The sequence below is a fragment of the Diadema antillarum genome, unplaced genomic scaffold (assembly GCF_040938485.1).
Source record: "Diadema antillarum isolate AM-2024a unplaced genomic scaffold, OU_Dant_1.0 seq00001311_RagTag, whole genome shotgun sequence".
Classification (NCBI taxonomy): Eukaryota; Metazoa; Echinodermata; class Echinoidea; order Diadematoida; family Diadematidae; genus Diadema; species Diadema antillarum.
This window is the reverse complement of record NW_027272084.1, coordinates 476,989-503,680: the sequence shown is the minus strand read 5'-3', so window position 1 is coordinate 503,680 and position 26,692 is coordinate 476,989. Positions and strand designations below refer to the sequence as shown.

At 39.5% G+C, this 26,692-nt stretch overlaps 2 protein-coding genes across 2 annotated transcripts in view; one reads left to right on the top strand and one right to left on the bottom strand.

Moving 5' to 3' along the window:
* The first annotated feature begins 523 nt into the window (after positions 1–523).
* Positions 524–7,369, top strand: LOC139708136 (uncharacterized). Its single transcript, XM_071620113.1, has 3 exons — positions 524–714; positions 2,408–4,992; positions 5,568–7,369. Exons 1-3 carry the CDS (start codon positions 633–635, stop codon positions 6,126–6,128), a joined length of 3,228 nt encoding a protein of 1,075 aa, XP_071476214.1. The 5' UTR covers positions 524–632; the 3' UTR covers positions 6,129–7,369.
* Positions 7,370–11,092: 3,723 nt separating this feature from the next.
* Positions 11,093–26,692, bottom strand: part of LOC139708134 (uncharacterized) — a 41,806-nt gene continuing 26,206 nt past the window's right edge. The window contains exons 3-9 of the mRNA XM_071620110.1: positions 21,010–21,132; positions 20,518–20,681; positions 19,028–19,189; positions 18,214–18,331; positions 14,335–14,564; positions 12,064–12,355; positions 11,093–11,454 (exon numbers count right to left, since the gene is read on the bottom strand). Coding sequence (XP_071476211.1) covers positions 11,093–11,454; positions 12,064–12,355; positions 14,335–14,564; positions 18,214–18,331; positions 19,028–19,189; positions 20,518–20,681; positions 21,010–21,132 — 1,451 coding nt within the window. The remainder of the gene's footprint in view (positions 11,455–12,063; positions 12,356–14,334; positions 14,565–18,213; positions 18,332–19,027; positions 19,190–20,517; positions 20,682–21,009; positions 21,133–26,692) is intronic.

Genomic DNA, 26,692 nt, shown 5'->3' with positions numbered 1-26,692 from the left:
CGCCCCTGTCGCTCTTGATATTGCCTTCTTTATAATGATAGCTATCGGATTTCTCATAATTTGACGATTATCAAACTCGTTATCTCTTGAGCGAACTTGATGTTCTCAGCGGTTATAGTTGATCCCAAGATAAAGAGGTATGTTTGGTAAATGACAATGATTTAGTTGATGGTTTCTACTCTCGAGATAAATTCAAGGTTATTACTCTTTGCTCTTACAAATCTTATGAACACATTGAAAGATCGCGCAAGAAGTGATAACATAATCGATGACTCAAACGTGAAATACTGCGTGGTTTCTTTTTATGGTAATTATGAAGGCGTACGTCTATTATCTAACGAGGGACTAGATAGGATATTTTATTCGTGCGTTAGGCTTTCGAAAGCATCAGGAGTTTCGATGCTCAGCACTTACTAAAATGCTCTGATATAATGCACATTACCAGCTGCGCACGGCAAAGTAGCTCATATTGTTTTCAGAGCTCTCCCCACGCACTTCCTTTCACCAGCGGTTAGACGTCTACGTAAACAGATAAAATACGCTGACCAATTTTGTCTATATCAGTACTCCCTTTGTTTCAGTATTTGTCACATTCTCTCCGCTCACCGTGAAAGAAGGAAACAACACATGCGATGGCGTTCCAGAATTTCGGGCGAAATGTCTTCATATTTTCTTTGATATTAATGGAATATTTAACGTTTGTTCCTGCCAACGGTGAGAAATTTATCTCCTATCATTTCTGGATGTGGTGTTTAGTTGCTTGTTTTTGGTCGAATCGAGTGAAACCGCCGAAATTCCCGTAGCATTTTACAGTCTGTCATTGTATAAGTCATTGCAAGTATACTTCTATGACTGTGCCACTAAATTATGTTTCAGTTGTTTGGGTGTAATCCAAAATTTTTACACTCAGTATAGCGTTCCTTTACTGAATTGTTGTCAGGAAATACAGCCATGACACGACGTCTAACCAAAGTCATCTGTGAAAATTTGTGAAAAAAAAAATTGTGAAAACTTTGTGTTATGCAGTCATTTTGGCGGAAGAAACCTCTCGAGTATTGTGACCTTCAACTTGACACACAAACAGGACCCCAAGAGCTTATGACACCGGATCGTTTTTTTAAGTCTTTCCAGGTCTATCATCATGATCATATACGCAAACACGGCAAACATACTGTTGTAGTTGTGGTAGCACTCATATTCTGCTGTGTTGAAGTTTGACATAAATATCGACTCGTTGCATGATTTTGCAAGATAAAAGCGGATGTTCTGTTGTTGTTTCTCTGGTGTAAGAAGTCTTTGTCAACGCTATTCGCTGGGGAGAAACTGGTTCTAGTTTTCATTAATCTATACATTAGGCGCTTGATGTTTGACGTTTGATTATGAAATGTTCAACACATTCTACTACAGAAACAAATACAATTATTATACACGCAGAAAAAAAATGATTTGTAAGGAGCTTTCATGAATAAATGAAGTGATATATCGAATTGATCTATTATATATATATATATATATATATATATATATAATATATATAAATAAATATATATATATATATATAATATATATATAATATATATATATAATATATATATATATATATACATATATATAACCCGTTTTTTCACACATTCAAATACTACTGTCCTGTGATCTGCTCTCTTCCCGGTTACATGTTTTATCTCCTAGTGTGACCCACAAGACAATGACAAATGAAAGTACTGGTTTAGAGCTGCTACTGCATGTTTTTGTCGAAAATGTCTTTCCTCTTTTCTCATACAACGCATAACACTGCCAACTCGCATAAAGCCATTGTGGATGGCAGTCTACATCTATTTGGCAATACACACACACACACACGAGAGAAGTGGTCATATAGGTCTATCGTGACCATAGCTAATCACACTGAAATCCAACCTTTATAAAATAACAATGGTATTTTATTCGTCTTTATCTGTTTTGACTCTACCAAATAAAACAAGTCATCATCAAAGTCTTCGATAGTGTTCCGCACGAGAATTTGGGAAGAAGATAGGCAATCTCGCTGTTACCCTCAAACAAGTCTAAATGTGGTACTTTGAATTGAATTCTGATAATGAACTATAAATAAAGAAAAACGGAAACGTAATCAATCTTTACTAAATGATAATCAATATGTCATAACCATCACATTCAAACATATATTTGTTTGGCTAGTTGTTTTGGAGTTGTCGTTTTTTTCCTCGGGGAAGATTGAGTGCTTGCGTTCGCTTAAGAATATCAAGAGTTATAAGTTTAAAGATATACAGAACATTCATGCTATCATTTGTTTTGAGGCCTTTGTAGTATTGTAGTACCATTTTCACCCTTTAATCGCTTGTTTTGACTATTCAATTTATTTATATGTGTTTGTTTGTTCTTCCATCAGGTCTGACCATGATCGACATGCAAAACAAAACGGTTCCGATATGCGATGAATTTACATGTCAGCAATCTAGCTGTGGAAATGCTACCCCGGAGTCGATTTCTTGTCGGTGCGATTTCGCGTGTACATACTTTGAAGACTGTTGTCCAGATCACGCCGACTCTTGTGGGTTATCAAGAACGTCTAGTGGACAAAATACGACTGGCGCAGAGCAACTGTTTCAGGAGACTATAAAACCGTTGGATAGAGAACTTGTATCGTGCAGCAAACTGCTGCAGGAGCAGGACGAGTTCTGGATGGTTGCTAAGTGTCCTAAAGACTGGAAAGAGGAGCAATCAAGGTCGAGATGCGAGGAACCGTATCCCAGTCACATAAACCTGACCATGGCGGTCATCCCTGTAGTTTATGAGGGGATACTGACGTACCGAAACATCTACTGTGCCCTGTGCAACGGAAGGGTTTTGGACGAGTTGGTTTTCTGGAAACTGGCTTTTCTCTGTCCGTCGACCTATATGTCAACCCTGGAGTCAGGGAATTTTACGGTGAAGGACTTGGTGACGAGCAACCAGTGTAACTCGACTCTGGAACCTCCTGATGGGAATGTCAATCAGACTAGCGCAAGACAATGCTTTGCAACAAATTACATTGATCGCTGTCCGCCTGGGACGTCTAAAGAGCTGGGTGATATCTGCTCATCGTTCACTCAAATTGTTTCCGACGAAGCAGGCGTGCGTTACAAAAACGCGTACTGCCAAGTGTGCAACAGCATGCGAAATGCCACTTTGAACGATTCCTTCGCGGCACTAGAAGACATGTGCCGTAGCCTAACGCCACCTTCGGATGGCAAAGGTACAGCGGACAGAGGAACATCAACCGGAGGAAGACCCGGGAGACCCAGACCCGATGTAATAGATCGTCTCCAGCCATTGTCGATCACCATGGACTTCTCCAGAGACAACAGCATTCAGCTGGTCCACAGGGAGGACATCATCAAGCAAGTGGAGATATCCTGTCCGCCCGGCAAGGTCTACGACCCAACCTTGGAGGACTGCCTCACCGTGTCATGTGCCGATGGATACCAGCTTCGTGAAAATACCTGTCATCGATCAGTTCCCCCTCTTAATCTCTCTTGTGGCATTAACAACTCCGACCTTAACCTGCGGCTCTCTGTAGAGGTATCTTCGGACGAAGGGGATATTCCCATGTGTCTGGCAGCAGACATCATTAATGTAACACATTTTGTTGAAAGCATTCTGGAATTACCGAGACAAATTCTGAAGCCAAACACAGAAAATGTGATTGTTATGGCCCGTAATACTCAAAGTCATCCTATCAATGTCTCAAATTGCGTCACTTTGCCTGAACACAACAGTATTCTCCTCGTTTACAGTATCAATGCAAACAACCTGGCCTATAGCGAACTGGACAATCTGATCGACAGAGCTCTCCTCTTGGAAAACTCCGATCCTAAGCTCACAGGTCTCACCATACTTGGAGTGAACATTACCCAACAGTGTATGGTATCGTCTGGACTTAACGCGTGTCCTGATGAGCTCACTGTTCTTTCAAATGTATCAACAGAAACCATTAACGGTACTATGTTTGCTCATGACAGAGAGAATGACGAACTCTTTCACCCTTATGAGACCGTCCTGACTGTCCGATACTATCAGCAATCTAGCTTTGCTCATTTTGATTTCAGGAAGGAGATCCAGTTTGAAGTGTGTAAAGCGCAAATCCTAACCTGTCCCACGGTAACCAGGCCTGCAGATTATTTCATTCCTCTAGCAAACATGACTGGATTCCTAAATAATACCGTATCAGGTGAAATTCTCAGTCCACACGATTACAGAGTCACCTCCGAGGGAAACGTTCAATTCTGTACTAAGCTGGAGCGTAATGCCACACTCAATCAGACCGAAACGTTTATATTTTTTAGTTATAGCAGAGGTCAGGTGATCCTGACCTACGTTGCCCTTAGTATTTCGATACTGTCCCTTCTCATTACATTCGCCAGCTATTGTATCTTCCAAAATATGAGGCGCTGCGTGAGTAACAAATTGATCATGACTCTCTGCCTTGTGCTCCTCCTTGCCCAACTTCTTCAAATGCTGAGTCCACTTGGATCCACCGTCCCAGTTCTCTGTGTATCACTTTCCGTTGTAGCACATTTTATGTGGACCAGCGTCTTTGCACTCACCACTTGCCTGGCCTTCGAGTTGAACCGTACCCTAGGGTCTCGAGACACTGTAATATTGCCAACTGACAGCTCAAAAGCCCTTGCGTACTACATTCTCTTCACCTTAGCCACATCTTCCGGCCTTGTGGCAACTTGTGTGGCCCTTTACTTGACTGTTGGTGATCAGCTGAGCTTCTGGTATGGCAGAGATGGGACCTGTTGGATAAGTGACAAAATGGCTAATTTCATTGCTTTCGGATGTCCACTTGCGAGCTTCATCCTGGTGAATATCCTCCTCTTCTGTCACACAGTGACCGGAATAAGGAGCACAACGAAAGTGAGAAAGAGTATGATCGGTGAGAAGGAAACCCTGAAGGAGCAGTCGAAGGAACTCCGCGTATATGTCAAGGTTAGAAGATAGCATTTATTTCTTTATTATTTTCTTTTATTTATTTCGTCACTGTATGTCCCACTGATTGGCGTGGCACGAAAAGTGTTTCTGCCGAACATTTTATTTAAATAAATCAATTTTTTTTTCACAGAGAATCTAGTAAGGTTTTTTTTCTTTAGTATAGAGTGTGATTCCAGTGCATCAACACTATTGCATGTAATCATGACCTCAAAATTCGATGCATAACCTACAATATGCAATGTTTTTTTTTTATAACATATATGATAGGCAATCGATTACGTTTTTTTTTTCACCCTTTTTCTTCTTTCTGTGGTGTGTATATACCCATCCTTTCTTTTTTAATCAGTCATGCATACATTTAATTTTCCACTGAACATGTTATGTTGAAATGTAGCAAAAATGGAATCACTTATATAAACCAAATTCCACGACATTATGTCGATGGGTTAAAAAAAAGTACACCCAAACAATTTATTTCTTCCTGAACAGATGTGTCTTCATATCTGTATAAGTTAGTCGATGATGTTACCCATGCAAATGACTTGTATGTGTTTCGTTTTATATGAATGCAGATATCGACTCTCCTTGGATTCACGTGGCTGTTTGGGTTTATTGCTGGCTTCGCTGGTGTCAACGCACTCTGGTATATCTTCATCATTTTAAATGCTCTCCAAGGCTTTTACATATTTCTAGCCTTCATTGCTAATCGTCGCGTGGGTGCCATGTGGATGGAGCTACTTTGCCACTGCAACACCTCGGGTCTTACAAGAATGTCTCGTGGAACCTCATCCGTGCCTCTTAGAACGTCTCGTTTCACATCGGTCACGTCGCTGCCGAGGAACGACGAGCAGTCGCCGAGCGGGAGCCGAAGATATTCCGGAGACAGAGTCCCAGGAAGCCGAAGGTACATGGGCGTGAGTCAGAAGGTGACGGGAGATCGGCGTCACTCGGCAGAGCGTGGAACGAAGAATGGGGAACAACGATTTTCGAGCGGGGATCGGACATCAGTTTCGTATGAACGGAGATACTCCAATGGTGACCGGAAACAGAGCGGAGATCGGAAATACATATCAGCTAGTGAAAGGAGACAATCTGGTGGTGCTAAAAGTTCTTCTGTATCACAGTATGTTTGAAGCATGCACGTTTTAAAAACATGATGACAGAGATTCGACGAGTGTTTTGAGTTTGATAGCTGACTGTAATGAGATACAATTTTCTGCTCGACGGAACTTGAAACATTTACCATATCGAAATGGTTACGATATTGCAAATACGGACATTCACGCTGATTTTGTTTGATTTTTTTAAATGTATTTTAGGAGTGTTGCGAACAAGAGCAAGTTTGGACTGAAGCGTGTAAGGCGAAGATCCGGAATATTGTGCCAAGGCAGTTATTCTGGGATAGCGTATCTGCATGTAAAGCAATTACTAGTATATAACCCGTTCCGAACCATGGTGACACCACTGTTCTACATTTTTGTATTGTGCAATCCATGATTTGCGGAGAAGTAATTGTCCATTTTTCATTTCTTTCAACGTGGGAGAACAGCAGCTTATGACATGATTATATCACTTAGCTATAGGACCAAATAAAAGAGCCTATCACTCAGTAAAACAAATAAACAGACTTAAAACAAACCCTCACCATTGTGTCACTGAAATTCGTTACCACCTGCCAAATAGCAGAGTAGAACTGAAAATTCCTTATCTAGATTAGGTGTCATTATGTGATTCCGAATGTATATTAGGAATCTGCAAAGAGTATAGCCTAAACTGCACAGCATTTTCAGTTCCGACTTTGTACCAGTGAACACTGTGACTGCTGGTACTGATGAAACTGTCGGCCTACTCTTCATAAATATTTCGATCTTCCATTGTATAGGATTGGAGATTCTATATGTAAAAAAAAAATCACTTTCGTATGAAGGCCGATGAGTTTATTGGGACGTTGATTATCATAGGGTAACCACAATCATGAGAGTTTAGCGTGTTTTTCGTTCCCCATGACTCTCCTTCAAACAGCGAGTATCCGGAAATGGCAGCCGGATATATGGTGCCATCGGATAGATCTGAACCAGTATGGTGTCACTTCCTGAAGAAACCATTCTGTTTTTGAGGAATGTGTGTCTCGTTTTAGAATGCGCTTACGTGCCATAAGGTGAATTATATAATATTGTATACAAGTCATGTGTTTGTGTGTCGAATTATTATGACCTCATTGTGATTAAGTACTACAGGATGTATTTACCTTTCAGAACTTGATAGAACTTGATAGAACGTGATATTATGGTGTATAGATATATCATGAATATAAGTGTGAAAGCGTGCTGCTATAGACTCAAATGAAATACGAATAGTGTAGTGAACACCTTGAACAGGGTAGAAATATAATTTAGAAGTACCTTCATGTACAAGTGATGCACGATTCGAGAACATCGTGAAAACATTTGTTGTGATCATAGGCTTTATCAGTTCACCTTGTCAAATGTTGAAGAGTTAAACATTTCTATTGATCAAAGGTTATACACGGTACATGTATCTCATTATGCCACTGCGTGTTAGTGAGAAGCCATAAATGGAAGCAAAGGTGACTTTCATAGTGCTCACTTTTTATTCAGCTTGAGATTTCGAAAGTAACGCTCCGTTAATAGGGTGCATCTGATGTATTGATATCAGATAATAGGTGGTATCGCACGTCATAATTTGTTTCAGTTGATACTGTGTCGATTTATAAAAGGACAGGCTCAGTAAATAGAGTAGGGTTGTAGCAAACTTGTCGCGCGCTATCTCAGTGACAGAGCGATATGTCTAGTGCTAAACAAGTGCATATCTTGTATCAGAAAAAAAAGATAATTAAAAACAAAAACAAAAACCATGAGAGTACCTGGTATTTCACTGGGCTTTTTCTGATGAAATTTACACCCATCTCTGAATGTTTGATACAAAGATTATAATCTCATCAAGCGGTTCCTGGACAATTGCCCCCGTTACCCCAGACCCGCCTTCCCCTGACCCTATAACCTAAATTGTAACCCTTATAGCCCTAACTCAAATCCTAATCTTGAACCTAATCATATCCACAAACCAGTATTTAGCCGGGGGAGGGGACGATTTCTCAGAAATTTTTTGACATGTAGAGTGCATTTTAACAGATGGTCTTACACACACATACACACACACACATTTATGATGTACATGCTGTCACTCCATACACAAACATTCTTATCGTCAGTATTTCAGAATACACACTCTCTCAGGTTGTTGCCTAGAAATAAAAAGTTAAGACATTATTCTTCACGCCATCAAAAGTAACCCACTCAAGTGAATTTTGTTGCAGTCCTGGAGATCTGAAAATTGTGTTATTCTCTTTGTAGTTTCCTGATATCTTGTAACAGCACATATTGTTTCTTCAAACTTCAACTGTTATCTTTCAGAACGTTTTCAAACTTCATTGAATCCAAATAATAATATGTCTAGGGAAATTTCCCTTGAAATCTTATTGTAACTTTTATTTTATTGCAGTCAGCTGGCAGTTGTCTTTTTATATATATATATATATATATATATTTATATATATATATGTATACATATATACATATATGTATATATATATATATATATATATATATATATATATATATGTGTGTGTGTGTGTGTGTGTGTGCTGTGTGTTATGTTGGGGATATTTGATTTTATATCGTTTGGAATTTGTTCTTTAATTGATAAAGAAAATCACGAATTTTCTATTCTTATGTTACGCGATGCCTTTAAGATCGATAAAATCATGAATCCTGCTAGTGCAACATAATCACCTTGCACTGCTTGGATTCTCTTGTCATAGAGAGATAGATTTGTCTCCAGATCAGGTTCAAAAGGAAAATCCCTTATCATATCCATCGGTCTCTAACTGGTCACGTGATGTCGGAGCACGTTGTCTTAAAGATTGTAATACTGTAGAACCATTCGGCTTTCTTCTTCGTTGCATTAGCAAAACACGCAGATCTAGCTGATATGATATTTTACAACAGTCTTATACAGCGAAGCAACAAACACTTTTGTAATATTCATTTGTTCTGTTCTTTTTATTCATACGAACAAAAACAAGTTATCAGCAAAATGCATTTACAGCAAGATATATTACATTAATGCTCTATCGGTAAGAAATATTTACACCTTTATTCTATTAAAAAAGGACAAATCTGAATGAAGTTTACTCGAGATTTCGTATTTAGCATTCGAGATTTCTTATTCATGTCCGTGACGCGTAGAATGGATCCAAACATCAGAGACAAACAAAACAGTGGCAGCACAAAGAATAATATCACGACAGAACATAATTACAACTGTATCATATCTTTGTTATCATCTTTTGCGTCTATCTGGATGAAGAGAGATGGATAGGTGGAGAGAGGGAGAAAGGGAGGAGAGGGAGATCTGGGGCCCGTTTCATAAAAGATGTAAGGATGGCAACTCTTGCTGGAATGGCAACTTCCAATAGAAACAGCCAATCAGGAAGCTGGATTCTTGTCATTACCATGACAATTTCCATTCCAGCAAGAGTTGTCATCGTATCAACCTTTTATAAAATGGGGCCCTGGAGTTCTCAATGATGAAACCAGTCAATCACGGAAGTACTGCGAAAATAATATATAGCTTAGGCTTTGGAACCTTTTCTATTTATAGCATGTAAAAAGTAATACATCAAACTAAAGGATATGCGTAAAATGATTGTAGATTTTGTTTCAGTTTCAACTGTTTATTCATGTTGCTTTCCTTAATTCAAGTTGGGTTTCTCGAGTACAGCTAACTGTAAAGGATTCTTTTTCAACTTTTCAATAAGCTTGCAAGTCCAATTGTGAGAGACGCAATCATGCCTTTTACAATGCCAAAAAAAAGGATGATATAATCATTTTGTCTCTTTATCGACCTCAGCCTTACAATATCTGGACTTGAGGTTGATATTCTTCGTTTCCTTGTATCTTCGTCACTTTTTGCTCACAGGAATTCACAGGTTGCGGGACTCTGCTGTAACTGGTGTGTTTTCCTTATAAGGTTTAAGGGAGACCTGCAGGTGATTTTCAGATTTTTACATTTCAACAACTATAAATTGGTTGTACTGAGGACAAAGATTCAAAATTTATCTTAATTGGGATGAAGAATCCGAATATTTTCAAAATTTATAACAAATTGCAATAAACAAGGATGATGACATGGCAGGGTTACCATACGAATGCATGAGTTGGGACTGAAGGAAGCAGAACAAAAGAAGAAGGCATGCATAGATTATACACAGGTGAACACGCAAGCAAGCGGTATTGTAATGGAATTACTTTAGTACACTGCTACATTTCTGAATTATGTGAACCTCGTATGTCATCATGCTTGTTCAGTGTAATTTGTTAGAGGTTTTTCAGAGTATTGTTTCTCTGCTCAAATCTGTACATGGAACTATTGATTTATATACGACATAATGTGAACTTATGAAAATCGTCTGGAATTCCCCTTTAACGTATAACATGTATAAAGGTTTTGTTGTGGAGAATTTCTTCACTGCTAGCCCACATTGATGACATTGTGGTGCTCTAATGTCACTGGTGTTTCCCTTTAAGTACGTCTTACGTATAAAGGTTTCGTTGTGGAGGATCGTCCTCTAATTGCACTCTACTTTCATTTTCACAAAAGAAAAATCTCCTTGAATGAAAGTGTCGTGGGAGATGAAACCACATCAATCTAGAGGCTGTTGATTTCATTCTACTCAAAACCTCTGATTCGTAAAGAGGTGTATTGAAGAGGAAATCTTGCAAGGCTACCACATGTTTCATATTTCCTTTTCTTATTGAAAGGAATCAATTCATGATTGACTCTTTTTTAATCGAATTTAATTCAATCAAAATTAGTGCTGTCTGCAGGGTCTGGAAGAGGCCCCTCTACTAATCGAAAGAGTGTCAAGGTGTTATTTGATTTCATCATTCAATATTTATAAATAATTCTCACTATTTCTCACGGCGTGCACATTTGAAACGTCCATTAAGATTCCTCATTTTGAGTCGACTCTTCGATTGCATCGAGGTTCCGCAGTTTTAAATCTTTGAAAATGTCATTTCGAGGCCAAAACCCTCCCCATCGTCAGCGGAGGAGTGGACATGAGCGACATGCCTGCTTGCAAGTTATCATTCTCGTCCGTGAATGATGTCGCTCCCAGAGACTCCCCGCCCATGAGGTCGAGGTTGGAGCCCCGCGATCCGCTGCTGCACGCACTCCCCAAGCTGGAGATGGAGTTCACGGAGGCGGCGCCGGGCGTGGAAGGGGCGGTGGGTGAGGCGTCGATGCCCAAGAATCCCGGGTGCATCGGCTGGCCCCCGTTGGAATGCGGACACTCGAGACTTGTTCGATGGTGCTCCCGGGCAGCGGCTGTGGCGAACGTCTGGTTGCAGAGGTCACACATGTATGGTTTGTCTCCTAAAATACAAAGATACAAAATAAAATGCAACGAAGCAAAAATCCAATATTTAGTGTCTATTCTGGTGGTGGGATGGAAACAATTAAACATAAGATACAGTGTAGTTGTGATATTTTGTGACAGAAACTAAGTATATATATTAGAGTAATATACATATGTCATATGCATATATATCTATATTATCTATTTCTATGTATGTACACATACGTTTACACACACAACACACACATGTTCATATGTTTCAATGGTATAACCGTTATTACTACTTTCAGGGGATATGGGAAAGGTCAGTTTATTCATTCTTGACTATACTCTGTGATATTCTTATACTACAGACAGAAATAGGCAGGTTAAACAAACAAAAACATCCCGAAAAACAACTCCAACGGAGTGCAAAGTTCATGGAGATTTCAGAATCTCGCTGAAAACGGGTTAACAAAAATACCTGATGGAGAAAATACTAGGAGATAAAGAAGCAGTTATAATTAGAGAAACGATTGGATTGAGGACGAAAATTACGTTTAAAGACACACGTCGATCAGGGTTTGTTTGGTATCATCGCATTAACGTCGAGATTGAAATTTCTCTTTCTGTATAGTCGAACACACCTGCATGGATGCTCATGTGAAACTTGAGCTCATAGGACTGGGCGAACGTTTTCCCGCAGAACTGGCACACGGCTGGCTTGTCCTTCGTGTGCGTACGACGGACGTGGCTGTCGTGTGCCGCGTGCGAGGCGAACGCCTTGCCGCAGTGGCGACACTTGAACGGCTTCTCCCCGCTGTGCTGACGGAGGTGCGTCCGCAGAATGCTCGACGCCGTGAACGCTTTTCCGCAGTAAACACACTTGTACGGACGCTCGCCGGAATGAACGCGGAGGTGCTTGTTCAAACTCGATGACTGGGTGAGAAAAAGAATGGATAAATGGGGAAAAGATGAAATTAACTTCCGCCAGTTCCTATATTACGAATTCTGCGAATCACCATGCCAGCCATTCATGTTTGTACATTTGCAAGTTTTTCACAACGCTTAAAGTTTTTAGTGAATGTGGGAAAGTCTCGTTTTAATTAGTAGGCCTAATATTCCGCCTGACACTCGTCGCATGCTTAGATTCTGTTCTGTCATGGCTATAGCTTTCGTAAAGTTCTATTTATTGCTGTTCATCCTATAATGAATAAATAGATAATTATTGTTTAAGTACTGCGATTGTTGGCTATATGTGAGTAACGTGAATAAAACAAAGAGGGATAAAGGTCGAAAGTTACCACATTGCACTTCATGTCAGCTTATTCCATTTCCTGGTAAAATGATAACTTCAACCTGAACTTCATCCAATTGTTGTCATACCGTCTGTCGCAAAATGATAGTCGACCAGAATAACAACACAGAAAACCGCGATTTCCCTCTTACTAAACCTCACTCTTTTGTTTAACCACTCGTGCCCTGTATAATTCGATCAGCCTTTACAAAACCATGAACCCACAATGAAAAACACCTTGTCAGCTATACAGATACAAGCGGACTTACAAAAAGGTGAGGATTTGGTATGGTCTTAGATCATTACCAGTCAGTCATAGTTATGATGAGATAGTGTTAACAGAGACATAGTACGACTAACAAACATGTTTGCGAACCTACATAAGTGATATCGAGGAAAAGCAGAATTATTATTGAATTTATTCAAGTCGATTATGATTTAATCTTATCCAACAAAAGGGTCCTGTATTTCTTGTGGTTGTCTTTGCTATAGTGTTGTAAAGGCATTATCTGTCATTGTGCAGGCGAATTACACAAGACTGAACGCAGCAAAAAGCCGCTGCAGCTGGAAAGTATTAATCCCAAAATGGATGAAGTAATATCAAAGTATTTAGAAACGAAATTTGGTCAGTATCGAGATATCCATAAACAAAAACTAGTCAGCAAATGCCATTTACGCAAAATGATTTACATGTTATTCTGTCAATGAGAAAATTGAGTTTGGGAGAAACTTGATCCCTCAAATCTATTGAATTATCAAAATATTAGAAGATAATCTTGGGTATGTTGGAGATCATTGGCAGAAGCTTAATTTGCTTTTTTTTTGTGCATTAGTTGAGTATAAAATCAGGCAGCTCAGATTTTACAACTGGCAGCATAATCTTAACAATACCTCAATTGATTTCCTTTGTTTGCAAAAGAAATTACGATTTCTCTTGATTTTACATGACAAACAAATATTTTCTTTCATTTTGTTTTATGAGTAGTTTTTTTTTTTCAAAATTATTTCTACATAGAGCAGAGCCAGAAAGTGAAGGCGTTCGGGCCAGCATATACCTGAAATAAAAACATGATATAGCCTACACCTATTTTTACGAGTACATCCACACTTTACACATAGACCTGCATCTTCCCGACATAGCAACAACACCGTATTTTTGCAAACTTTCTTACATTCGATAAGTGTTATAATATAGTCAACAGGTATGAAGAGCTCGTTGCCATAAAGATACTTTGGGGGTAATGAGTTAGAACTTGTCACTAAATAGCCTATTCCCCATGCAAATCATAAAGAATCTGGCACGCACAAGATTGAGGCTCGGGGTGGGCGCGGAGAGGATATCGTCACTGGGGCGACAAGACCTTGTATATATTTATCTACAAAATGTCAAATGTTCAGGAGGGCTAAAAAAAAATATGGCAGCCAAAGCATTATACCGAATGGGAAAACCTTTCCTTGGACATGCCGTGGTTGCTTCATTTAGGGCGTACGTCAGCTTGGACAGGACATCACTTAACTAGTGATTATCTGACCATAATCTAAAAAATTATTTTCCCCAAAATTTGGGATACAAGGTCTCGTCACCCCAGCGACGATATCAACTGCACTCATGTGAACTCACCTGGGAGAAACTCTTACCGCACACGGAACATTTGTGCGGTCGGTGCTTCTGGTGCACATGGAGAATGTGGATGCGGAGGCGGTCCCGCTTCTCGAAGGAACGCTTGCAGAGGTGGCAGGGAAACTTGCGGTCGCCCTGGTCCACGCACCTCGTATATTTCAAGTGCTTGTCTCGGTAGTCCTTGTAGGCGAACACCTTGCCGCACCGATCGCAGTGGTAACCCTCAGATTCTGTGACGTCACAAATGAAAAATATTGATATTGCCAAGCCTCTCTTTAAATAAATATATTTTGATATAATTATGTGATAGTAGCTTTATCAGTTGTTCCATCCTCTCTCATGGCCGGCACTACGAGTTTCAAGTTCTGGCAGATATCAATTTATGTTACTGATTATAAAACGTTCAAGTGTACAAATGATGCTTCTTGCATGTTTAATTTCTCTATGCTATTTAAAGAAGTGATAAAAGGTAACGAAATTAATGGAATTTCAATAAAATAAAATCCTGATCCTGTAGAACTTAAGTGATTACTCATTCATGTCATGTTATAAGATAAGACACCACTAACAATATTGTTAATTTCATTACTGCATTTCGTTATTGTCTGTATGCACCTGGAGCACTCTCACATAGTGGATTGTCTATGTTAATTTTTGATGCTACATTTGTGGGCTTTCAGAGCAACAGTAAGCCGCAATTACTTTTGCCATCAGCCCAGACCAGCATGTAACATTTTCTTTTCTAATTTACGTCCTGCTGTGGCATTCTTATGTGTAATATTTTGTACTATTGTGCTGTGATCGTCTTTATTTTTTACATTGGTGAATTAATGAATGATGATAGTAATGACGATAATAACAATAATAACACGAGTTAGAATAAAACGATTTGTCCGAACGAACAAACAGAACAGAAAGTAAAACAGGTGAGGAATTCAAGGTAGTAATCACGTACAGGAAGGAGACAGGAACAAATTAAGGATGACCTCATAAAAGCTCGCTTGTGTAACTGCATGTCCCCGTAAATATTGAATTACGAAAAGCCAGAGAACTGATAGGATGTATTATGCCAAGTAAATTGAAATAAACATTTAACGGAGGAGGCGTTGCCATGCAGGTTCCCGCGAAATTCTGAAATCGCCATAGCCTTTGCACGGTATCTACCAGTTAAAGAGATATGCCTATCTCGAAGTACGATGAAGTAAACGGAAACTGTTATCACAATTGCAGCAGTAATCGAGAGAGTCTCAAGCGGAAGCGAACGCTGTTATCTGCGGCATTGATATTGTATTATACTAGTCTTGTCCGCTAACTCAAAATGCTGCATTTTATAGAGCGATCACATCCCATTTTTTTTTTGGCTTGGAGGGAAATTGTATTTCATCTCCATGATACCCTTAATTGATGAAGCAAAAAAAACAAACAAACATGATAATCATAGTTGTTAACGTTTCATTATTTTCGGAAATTGAATGCGAAGATCATGTGGATTTATAGTATCTCACCTTTTTACATAGCAGTGAGATTAATTATCTATTATCATGAGTAGTTATTATGCAAATTAGAGAAGATGATGACGTCATCACCTCACTAATAAATCTGTCATCAACCTGCCTGAAAATCTTTATTTAATTTAAGTCAAATCAAATAGAAAAAGAAACTTAAGTGACAAACACATTCATTTTTGCACCACGACTGTTATAGCTCATATGGTGATTTTATAAAGAGAAGAAGAAGGGTTGTTGATGTCATGACTAAAAATTAAAAAAACAAGGTTTTTATTGATAGTTTTGCGCTCAAAACAGAATGGGAGCAGTGTGAGACCCTCATATCATCGTCTCATTTAATTCACACACATAGCTCTCATCAATATCACCGTAATTTGAATGTCAAAAATGTCATAACATTCCCATTCCATATCTGATCCTTATGAAGCTTTAACTTGTTTTGTTGTTAGACTTTATTCAAGGCAAGTGCTTTTATTACTGAAGTGGGATAGACGCACAGATGAACAAAAGCATAAACTATGAAACTGACATGTGACCTCGTCATCAGGAGCAGCGTGACTAAGAGAGTAATCTTATACTAGAGGGAAATTCCAGTCAGGACTAAATGAAGAATGATAAGCCATGCAATGATAATGCGAACATGGAGAAAGCGGTTCGAATACCAGGAAATTGAGCTGATATGGTGATGTTTAATCGCTGTAAGCTGACGCATATTCCTTATCTATTGCTAAAGACTTCTCGACTATTAAGAAACAAAACAACAACACGAAGCTGTGGATTGCAGATGAAAAGATCCTCCTCGGTTATTATGCTGGTAGAATTGGTGGTCTGACCATGCATTGGCCCTGTACTTCCATCGTAATAAGACCTACATTGTACCAGCTATACTAACAACTTCCAAACATGGTCCTTGAAAAATAACGAAATCGCAACAGGACATTAGCTATGTTATGAATAAAGAGGAGGGCTCATGAGATGCATGTGTATAATTCAACTGTTTTGCACTCTTATTACAAGTTTCACCCTTCGATGTGTTCACACTCATGACGACGAAACTAATAAGCATTCTGTTCTAGTTTCTCTTTGCCCACTCTTTTTATGCCAAGAAATTCCAAAAAATATAATAAGAATATTAATACTCACACAGACACACGGACATTGCCTCTGTAAACAAACTTCTCCCCCTCTCTCTCCCTCACTCGTTCTTTTCTTTTGCTATTCAGTCTTCCTTTCTAGCATACTCTCACTCATTTGTTATTGTTGTTATTGTTATAAGTTACGTCAATACAAACTTAGTTCGATCATGCATACATTTTTCAATACAATTACTGTAACGTGACTCTCGGTTTTATATACGTTGAGATCAGTAAAAGCAAGGAGGAGAAAGGAAATGAAACGGAAAGTCCATATTCATCAGCCCAGTTGTTGTTGAATAGCCCATATTCAACGATGCCAACGTGACACCGCTGGTCTTCAATGAGGTCCAGAACATAAAAATTACAAATACCACAATATGAAAATAACGCCTGCCTATTCCCAATTGTATCACGGAAACATGTGCTCAAAAATTGTTCAAAAAGGCGTACACCGTGTATATACGAGATAATACATGACTCAGCCCTGGTGGTTTTGTTTGGGAGCATCCCACCAAACTCTTTCATGGTGCCGCCCACACGCGTTATCTTCGTGGCATTGTCATTTCCGGTTCACTTCATAAACATTCGTGTCATTTACATCTTTCTCTTGCCCCAACACCATCCATAATATAGGTCAAATGGCGGAGAAGATGAACAAAGTTCGTGGTCATCTCAGACTAAAGGGTGGGAGTCACGACGCGGACACATCTATAAGGTTGACCAGTAGGCCTATAGTCTTCAACGATTACTTCTCGGTTCTCACAGTCCGTGCCTAAAAACGTTGATTTCTATTCACTCACATTGGACCATCAAACTCATGTTCTCTATACGTATTCATTCATTCATTCATTCATTCATTCATTCATTCATTCATTCATTCATTCATGTATGCATTCATTCATTCATTCATTAACTCATCCATTCATTCATTCATTTACTCATTCATTCATTCATTTACTCATTCATTCATTCATTCATTCATTCATTCATTCATTCATTCACTCATTCACTTACTCATTCCTTTATTCATTCATTCATTCATTCATTTACTCATTCATGCATTCACTCACTCATTCATTGATTTACTCGTTCATTCTTTCCTTCCTTCTTTCATTCATTTATTCGATCTTTTCTTGAAAGAGAATTTTTCGTAAATGGAAAGTGGTGTCAAATTGACAGAAAAATAAAATATAAAATTTTATACACAGATAAAAAAACCCGCAAACAACCCTTACCATCAATGTTTTCGTTGTTGCCTATTCTGCTGTCACCGCGGGCGGCGTCCTTTAGGGCTATGGGGATCCCCATGAACTGTAAATAGGAATCCCCGTACCAGACGAGTAGCTCCGTTCCCTGTGAAGAATAGAAAGCAAGATAAAAATAGAGATGAGATCAAAATGAGAAAGCCTTTCCCACGGTCCTTATCTTAATGGTAAAGGACAATGAGTCACCAATGCTTTAACGCAAAGAATTTCGTTTTGTATCATAATTCATAGCAGAATAGTCGTTCTTTAATTGTTGTTATCATATTGCCAAAGTTATGAGGTTACAATTTGTTTACATCATCTTGAATTGAATTGAATTGAATAGAATTTATTACTCATATTTCACGACAAAACCAAATACAATACAATATCGCTGGACAAAAAACATCAAAATCAAAATTCTTTTGACAGTATGTTTTGGGTGCAGCGAGACTTGCCTACATGTGAAGTTAAAGGGCCTTAATTACAAATTTTGTGGCCTCAGGCGCGATAATACTTCAACTATGTTATACAATATAATCAGTTTGATAATAAGAAGTGCCCAGTCCTGTCTAGAGTATCTCTCCCTAATTCTTTGCGTTACTCCGTGTCGCCTTCCATCGCCTTCTCTCACTCTTCATTTCCTTATACGTGTTTCTCTTCCAAGCATCAGATTCATGTCCGAGACATCTTCTCGACAAATCCTAGGGCATGAGATTAAGCCTCCAAAAACCACAATCTTTACATTGCATCGACATGGTACATAAACACAGTATTGGCGGGACTGAAGGAGTTAATATCTCACCCGTGGAATGTCTTTGCATGCCTCGTAGTATATGCTGTCATCGACTTGCACCGCGATGAGATTCTGCTCCTGGGCGTAGCGGGCGCACTTCACCAAGCTCATCCAGTTATAAGCACCTTGCTTGCCATCAACGAAGTGACTCAACTTGCCGTCCTTGAAAATCTAAGTGAAAACAGGGAAATGTCAATAATTTGTCTTTTGTCAAGGAGAAACTTAAGAAGCAGTTTAAGGGGATTAACCACAACTATATAACATTTCATATCTTACCAAAGTAAAAAAAAAAAAAAAAGACAGGGAACAACGTCAAAGAAGTTACGTTATTTCTCATTTGACGTCTCAAATAGGAAGGGAAATACCTGTCAAGAGAATGAAACGGCTAAGGATGAGCTGATGCGACAGAATTAAAACTAATCTCGATTAAAATCTTCCATAATCTCAAATGATTCGGTCAGAAGGGTCTACGCACACAGAACCAATGCACAATCAACAACACTCCTTGCCTGATAGTGATGACAAAAGGTAAAACAGACCCCCTCCCCCCCCCCAAAAAAAAAAAAAAATGCAAGAAAAGAAAATAAGGCTATTGTGACATTTAAGTAAAGACACCTTATAGGTGAACGCGTGAAGATGAATTTCCGGTACGTGACTGCGCTGGCTCGATTGGGAGAGAAAAAACGTGTATTTGGGATTCGGGGGTAAAGAACGATGATTTGAACCTCGCTAAAATCATCTTCGGGCAATTAGGACGAAGGGAACGTGAACAAACAAGTGTCAAGTTCAGGCTATAACAGCAAGTAATGGGGTGGTGCTCGTGGTCATCAACTCGTGCTTGATGAAAGGTTGACTCGATCGTCAACAAAAACACGTGCAAGATTAATAGCAGGCTATATAGTATTGCATTTTGAGGGCATCGGGCTGAGAGAAAAGTGTAAATATTTGATCGCCCGAGGAAGCCATGGCAGAGCCTTGCTAACTGAAGTGTGGATGGCAATGACGAGACAGTTTATACTTGACAACTATTGCCTTATAATCAGCCGTATACCGAGAGAGTTATTTAATCTTTTGTGGTGTGTGTTGGTTTCAAAACGTTCTGTTCTTGATTTCTAAGTTCTGTGAAAAGAAGGATAAACTACATGCACACACACTGCAGTAAAGCAAAATAAAAGTGTTTTCTACCCTAGGTAAGAGAAGTAGAAGATAATGATTTCAGTGTCATTATTTCTATCTTTTACTGTTGAGTCTTTGTGTTAGAGATTATATGGTGTACATTCTACGAGTAGGCCCTACACAGCAGACTAGACAGGCTGCTTCAGCATAAACCTTTTTTTTTTATGTGCCCGAACGTTACCCTCCCAACCACAAACACCCCCCCCCCACCCACACACACACAAAAACAAAAGGGGAAAACAACAGTAGAGAAGCCAAGACATTAAGTCACAGAGTTATAAGAAACACGAAACGCGATAAAACATGACTGGGCTAATTCTTACCTCCCACATTAAACTCGTGTCGTCATGTGATTTGATCTCGCTCGGATGTACTACTCTGCCGGTGAAAGGACCAAAGCGGGCGCCCTTTAAGATGACGGTTTGCTGGCAATAGACGCTGTAGTGTGAGTGTGCTGGACTAAGAGTCGTCCGCAGAACGGCAAGACCTGTTGTGAAGAGGAGTTTGATAATGCAGAAATTTATTATTTAGTTCGAATGAATTGACTCATGAGTCAAGGGGATGTCATTAGCTATCAAATCGTCTTGTGTGTGTGTGTGTGGGTGTATGTCTGTGTGTGTCTGTGTGTAATATACAATATACCTCCTTTAACTCGTCTGCTCTGCGTTTGTTTTCTTAAATATCTTTCTTAATAATGCATGCTCTATCATTTCAGATATGGTAAAAAAAATTCAGTTTATTCAAAGATTCTGGTGATTGAACAAATAATCTAGAGCAAAGTAAAGTGCCTTTAAGTCATAGTGTGTTGGTTCTACCTTCTGGTAGTTCTGATGCGTTCACGTCCGCGAGGCTCTGGCGGACGATCTTTGCCTTGCTGTCCTCGTCTGCCGATTCTGTCGACTCGCAGCTTGGATTGTCGACCGACAAGCGCTTGTCACCTGCGAGAAATATGCAAATGAGTGAGAAGTAGTAGAAGCATTAGAACCACGCTTTCGCTGTGCATTGTGGGGAAGGATGTCATGCAAATAAAAATAACAAAAAACAACAATCCGACAACAACAACGACAACGACGACGACGACGTCGACGACGACAAAGCTTTCCACTGTTTATACCAATAGTCCTGATGTGCTCAGTATAACACAAGACAAAGTACATGACTTCTCCAATCATAAGCTTGATAGCGCTTCCATATCGTGCCCAGATGTGTGTGCGTGCTGTGGTTGGTGTGTGTTTGTGGGTGGTGCATGGACCGGTATTGCACTGTATTGCATAACAATAATACATTTTCCTGCTTGAAACAGTAAAGAGGTGACCAAAGTACATTCAAGGGAAACATTATTGGATTTGATGTAGCTCTTTTCAAAAAATATAAATCCATCTGATCGTTGCTGTAGTCGTCATCTAAACAGGTGGAAAAGTGAGTCCGTTTAAGGTCATTCCTCAGCAAAGACACAAGTCAACATGGCACGCTTCACGGAGCTGTAGCGACTCTCTGTTACCATGGAAACCTACAGAAAATAGTTTATCTATCACAGGCCCATTACGTGTTTCGTGTTTATGACCCCCTTTTTTTATTCGAAAAGGATACGAATTTTCATCGCACCTGGACTACCTCATTTCTTATCGTCTTGGCTTTTCGCATTGGATGCGTGGATATTAAATTATGTAACGACAATGTGTATCATCATTAAAACGATCAAGTGCCTTTTTATCCATCGACAACCAGAAGTGGAGCTCATCATCAAGTTAGTCATGGTTTGTTGTGCATTGCCAGATTTTCCTCTTATCCTATTTTTTCCCTCTCCCTAAAACTTCAAAAGGTATGCTCAAGACAGCCATTCGGTTCTCGACCATTTATTCCCAGTATTATACCTTGAATAAACGTAATCTGTAGCTGCTCATAGGGGGAAAAAGGGAAAAAAGCCCGCACCGACAGAAATAATGTCAGAGAAAAGTGCAATTTTGCTCTTCTGTGGATGAGGTTCGTTGTAATAGCATAGGGGTCATTAAGGTAACCCTGCTCACTCTTAGGACGAGATTTCTGGCGCAGTATGGCTTCGGATGGCTGCCTTTCTTCATCGTTGGGTATTATAACGCAAATTCACACAGGCCACGGAGATAAGACGCTTCGTCAGAAGGACGAGGCAATTTAATCGAAAGGGGATTACAGAGGAAAGCAGTATCCTATCTCCTTTTATTCCATATTAACCCCTTTCAATCAAGTTTATTATGAACTGGTCTTATCATTAAAGCCTCTCTAAGACGGGCTTAACACTTCCTACACAGTAGATTTAAACTTTGCGGCCTTTATGCTGAAAATTTCCGTCGTGCGTAATCAATTGTGCGGTAAGGAAGGACATTTATAGGGACCATCATATGGGGAGAATGTTGTAATGTTGTAAACAAAGACTTCAGTGGTACATACATAATGTGAAAATGTAGAAATGAAAGTACTGTAAAGCATTACACCACAAACTTGGTAAAATGGGTTGAGTGATATTGGTTAATTTGCTGTTTCTTATAAAGTTAATGGATTGGTTATTTTGATTATTGACATCCTTTTCTTTCTGGGTGAAATCGTGATGTACTAGGCCTTCCTTTATCATTATTTATTTTCATTTTATTTTTCAGCGAGTGGATTGAGTTGTTCGTGGTCATTACAAACATATGTTTTGTTCTTTTTCTTTAACAACAGATTTTCTTTTACAAACATGATAGAAGTCAATCTGTAGCTGGAGAGTGGCTGAAATTCTTCTCCTGATTCACTGTTTGCAAAGGGCGAAACGATTTTTAGTGGCTGTTGTCATTATTTTTAGGGGTCGTCGTTGATCCCTCTTTCTGAGAACACCTCTTAGGATACGGTGGTTTGCCGAGTCTGTACCGTCTCTGACCTAACAGTGTAACGCGCTGCTGCCTAATAAGAGCTATGCTCGTACAGGTATATCATGCCTTTGCGAAAGAATAGTCAATCAATACTCATTCATCGCTTGAAAGATGACCGACGAAACCGCAACTTTACGCTCCTTGCAAGTGTAATGGGAGTTTCATTTAACTGTTCAATCTTTTTTCCCGTGACTTTGAAGACAGAGAAACAAGTTAAACGAATCAGATCGCAGCGGTTCTCCGACATCCGTTTTTGATTTTTTATAATGTTAATCCCAAATTAGCAGAATAGCCAGAATTGATTCATTATCAAAAGGAAAAATAACGGAGTACGCTTTGGACAATATTAGACTTTCATGGTACTCAAATCGATGGCCGAAATATGAAGAAGTAGGTGCGAATTAGGCACAGAGAAAGAACAAATTGATTATTTAGCTAGTGGTGTATAATGGGTATGGAGACAGGATGGATGAAACAGCAGGGTATATATAGAGAGTTGAATACCGCCTCTTAGAGTGCGAAAGACTTCGTATCAAAACGGCTGGGATGAATGATTAAGCACATGACTACGTAATGAAAACTTATAACGGGAGAAAAGGAGAGAATAGAAAGTATGTTGTTTTTTCTTTCTTTTTTCCTTCCCTTTTTCTTGGGGAGATGAATATACAAAGGCGCACATTGCCGGGGTTTCTGACAAACATAGTATTGCTATACTGGAATCCCACAAAGTGACGTTGCCTTCGATAATGTACCAACCGATGTGCCAACACGCAAACTTTCATGCAGCAAATAACAAGTTATATGATATTCATGACAAAAAAGAAAAAAAGCACCTGATGATTGATTTTTTGCTACATTTCAGGGATAGACACCTTACCCTTTACCACAACTTTGACGCTCTAGTGGACAGAGTTGGTACATTGTCTCACTGCAAGCCTGTTGAGGTCTTTTTGTCCACTTTTCCTCCTTTGGAAGTGGGTACCTGTCACTATTCTAACGGCGAGACTACCACCTCTTTTATAATTGCCGCAAATCGCCTCTTTTGATCCAAAGTCATGCTCTTAACGGGTCCTTAGACGGGAGAAAAGACCATAATCCACTCTTTTCTACACCAGGCAGTGTTTTGTCCACTTCTACAGTCCCCTTTGCCCCGCGGCCTGGCGTGAACCAAGTAAACACCATGTCTTTTTGCAGGTATCATCTCCTGGTATAATAGCGCCTATTGTCACTTTGAAATTAGGTGTTCCTGTCGCAATTGTTATGGAGAGCCGATGTTTTAGCCTCCCGAATTGTCGGCCGACAGGGGCGAAGAATGCCCCTGTCCACTTGAGAGAGTTTGGGGATTGCGACTTAGCGGAATACACGGCGAAAATTGAAAGCGATGTTAAAGACGTTGGTTTAAGACCAGCCAGAAATACCTGGCCAAACAATAGGAGCTTCTGTGCACCTGGGTGTAAAACATGAAGAAGGTTGGAAAGTGGATAAGAGGGAAACAGAAAGAAAGAGAGAAAGAAAGAAAGAGGAGAAAGGGAGAGGAAGAGAGGGAGGGAATGACAAGAGTGAGAAAAGAGAAGAGACTTTAGAAAAAAAGAATCACGGCGGTTGTACAATAATTGTTTCATGAGTTAGCGGAATCGAAGAAGAATACGACGAAATAGCGCCTCTATTACTTGAGGGAAACAGTCCCTCTTATGTCTGCTCTCCAAAACATTCCCGTCAATGGGATGGAAATTAAGGAATAGATTAAAAAGTGAATTGGTCCACGGGGATGTCGGGGAGACAGTGGTTCTTGCGGAGAAATGAAAGAAAGACCGCCCGAGTGAAAACAAATAAACAAGTCGAGGAAAACTAATTTATTGGTTGTCACGTGAAAGACGTTGTCGAAGTTTTCTAAGTTTGGTTAGGGGAATCCATGTGTATTCAGCCTGCATAATTAGAAAAATGTATAATTTGACTACCAAATGAAAGATATTCAAAGAAATTCATTAAGACAGTTTTTGAGAAGTCGAAATTAATGTAAGAAAAATGATATAAAGTGTGATATGATTTATCAGTTAGTAAACAAGCTCTGATTCAGAAATGAGAGAAAAAAAAGCGATTGATCATTGCAGTCGGTGTCCAATCAAACACGCAGACTAGACGCTCTTGTTTCGAAACAACGACAAAAAGATGCATTTTATGCATACATGCTTTAAAAATGCACACACCTTTAATCTTCTAGACTTTAGAAGCCACGTTATTGTGTACTTGTTATGAGGAAAAGCGTAGAAATGAACAAGGAAAATAACTCTGTAGTCAGGAAATAATGTTCGCTTAGCCTTTTCTGAAACACAAATTAATCGTAAATAGTTCATGGCTGTTTTTTCGGTTGCTATTTATGTGAAGCCACACACTTTCATCGCACGTTGATGTCAGAATAGCCACGGTAAATGAGCTTCCTTGTTCTCAATTATCATGCTGACATTTTTTGCTTTCATACTGGCATTGTCCTTCTTCTCTTGAGGAGCTAGAGCCTAGAATAATTGATGTTTGGGTATAAACCTTTTCTCAACTTTAGCGGTTTTTATTGCTTTTCTACTGAAAGAAATTGCCACGATCAATGGGCCCGCTTTGGCGGTGTCAGACAATGTTCCAACGTTTCATTAAAGCGCCAAAGCTCGAAGGGAGTCCGACCGGGGAGCATGTGTTTCGCGCCCACACTTGCTTGACTTGACCGCATAACAACGCAGTGTTTTCCGCTGCTTTCTGTCGAAAATAGCACGCTTGTTGTCCGCCCAACAAAAACAAAGCGAGGACGCTCATTGCCCCGAGCTTTGGTCTCTAAAATGAAGTGACTTTCTTTTTTATGGTCTGTCCACCACTAAGGTTTGTGCGAATCCACGATAACATGCTGAAGCCAAGAAGACTAACACAATCATACTGTCACACAGTCACACAACTACACAAACACACTTAGGGCTGTACATAGAAATGTGCTCTCATAGTGTAAGAAAGTTAACACTTCTAGGGCTATTCGAGAAAAGAAAGGAAATAGAGTGAAACATTCAATTATCTCATTCTCCATCTCTCTCTACACTGAAAAACACGCCTAAGACATCGGGGTACCTGCATTCCAAGTGGTTACTTTACCTATTAATACCCAGCGCATGCTTTGTTACAGATGTCGTAGAGTTCTGAAAGGAGCACAAAGTCTCAACTGCGATTTCACTTTCTTACCTCTGGAAAGACAATAGCTTGTAGTGTATACTTTACTGTGCGACGGTACTACTTTACTGCAGCTTGTAGTGTAAACTTTACTGTACAATGGACGCAGATTGTCAGGCATAAATTTACACATTTTGTTATCCAATGCAGGTACACACACCCACAGGAGGGAGACGAGATTTTGGCAAAGCGATACACGTGATGAATCACCCATTTGACTGAATATTCCTACTTAGTACCTCACATATTCCGGTCATGTTAGAAAGCCGTAATGACAATGGGGAAGTGACAAGTTTAATAATAATTCTTTTCTTTCACAATGATAGATTCTTGGAGATTGTTTATGTCTCCAGAAATTTCCGAAACATGCTGCTGTGTGGAAAATTAGAAAACAAGAATGACAGTGATT

Bases quoted from the DNA above. Each gene is read 5' to 3' on its own strand.
- LOC139708136 (XM_071620113.1), top strand. From the start codon at position 633: ATGGCGTTCCAGAATTTCGGGCGAAATGTCTTCATATTTTCTTTGATA. The intron at 715-2,407 runs GTGAGAAATTTA...TTCTTCCATCAG, and splicing joins AACGTTTGTTCCTGCCAACG to GTCTGACCATGATCGACATG. The intron at 4,993-5,567 runs GTTAGAAGATAG...ATATGAATGCAG, and splicing joins AACTCCGCGTATATGTCAAG to ATATCGACTCTCCTTGGATT.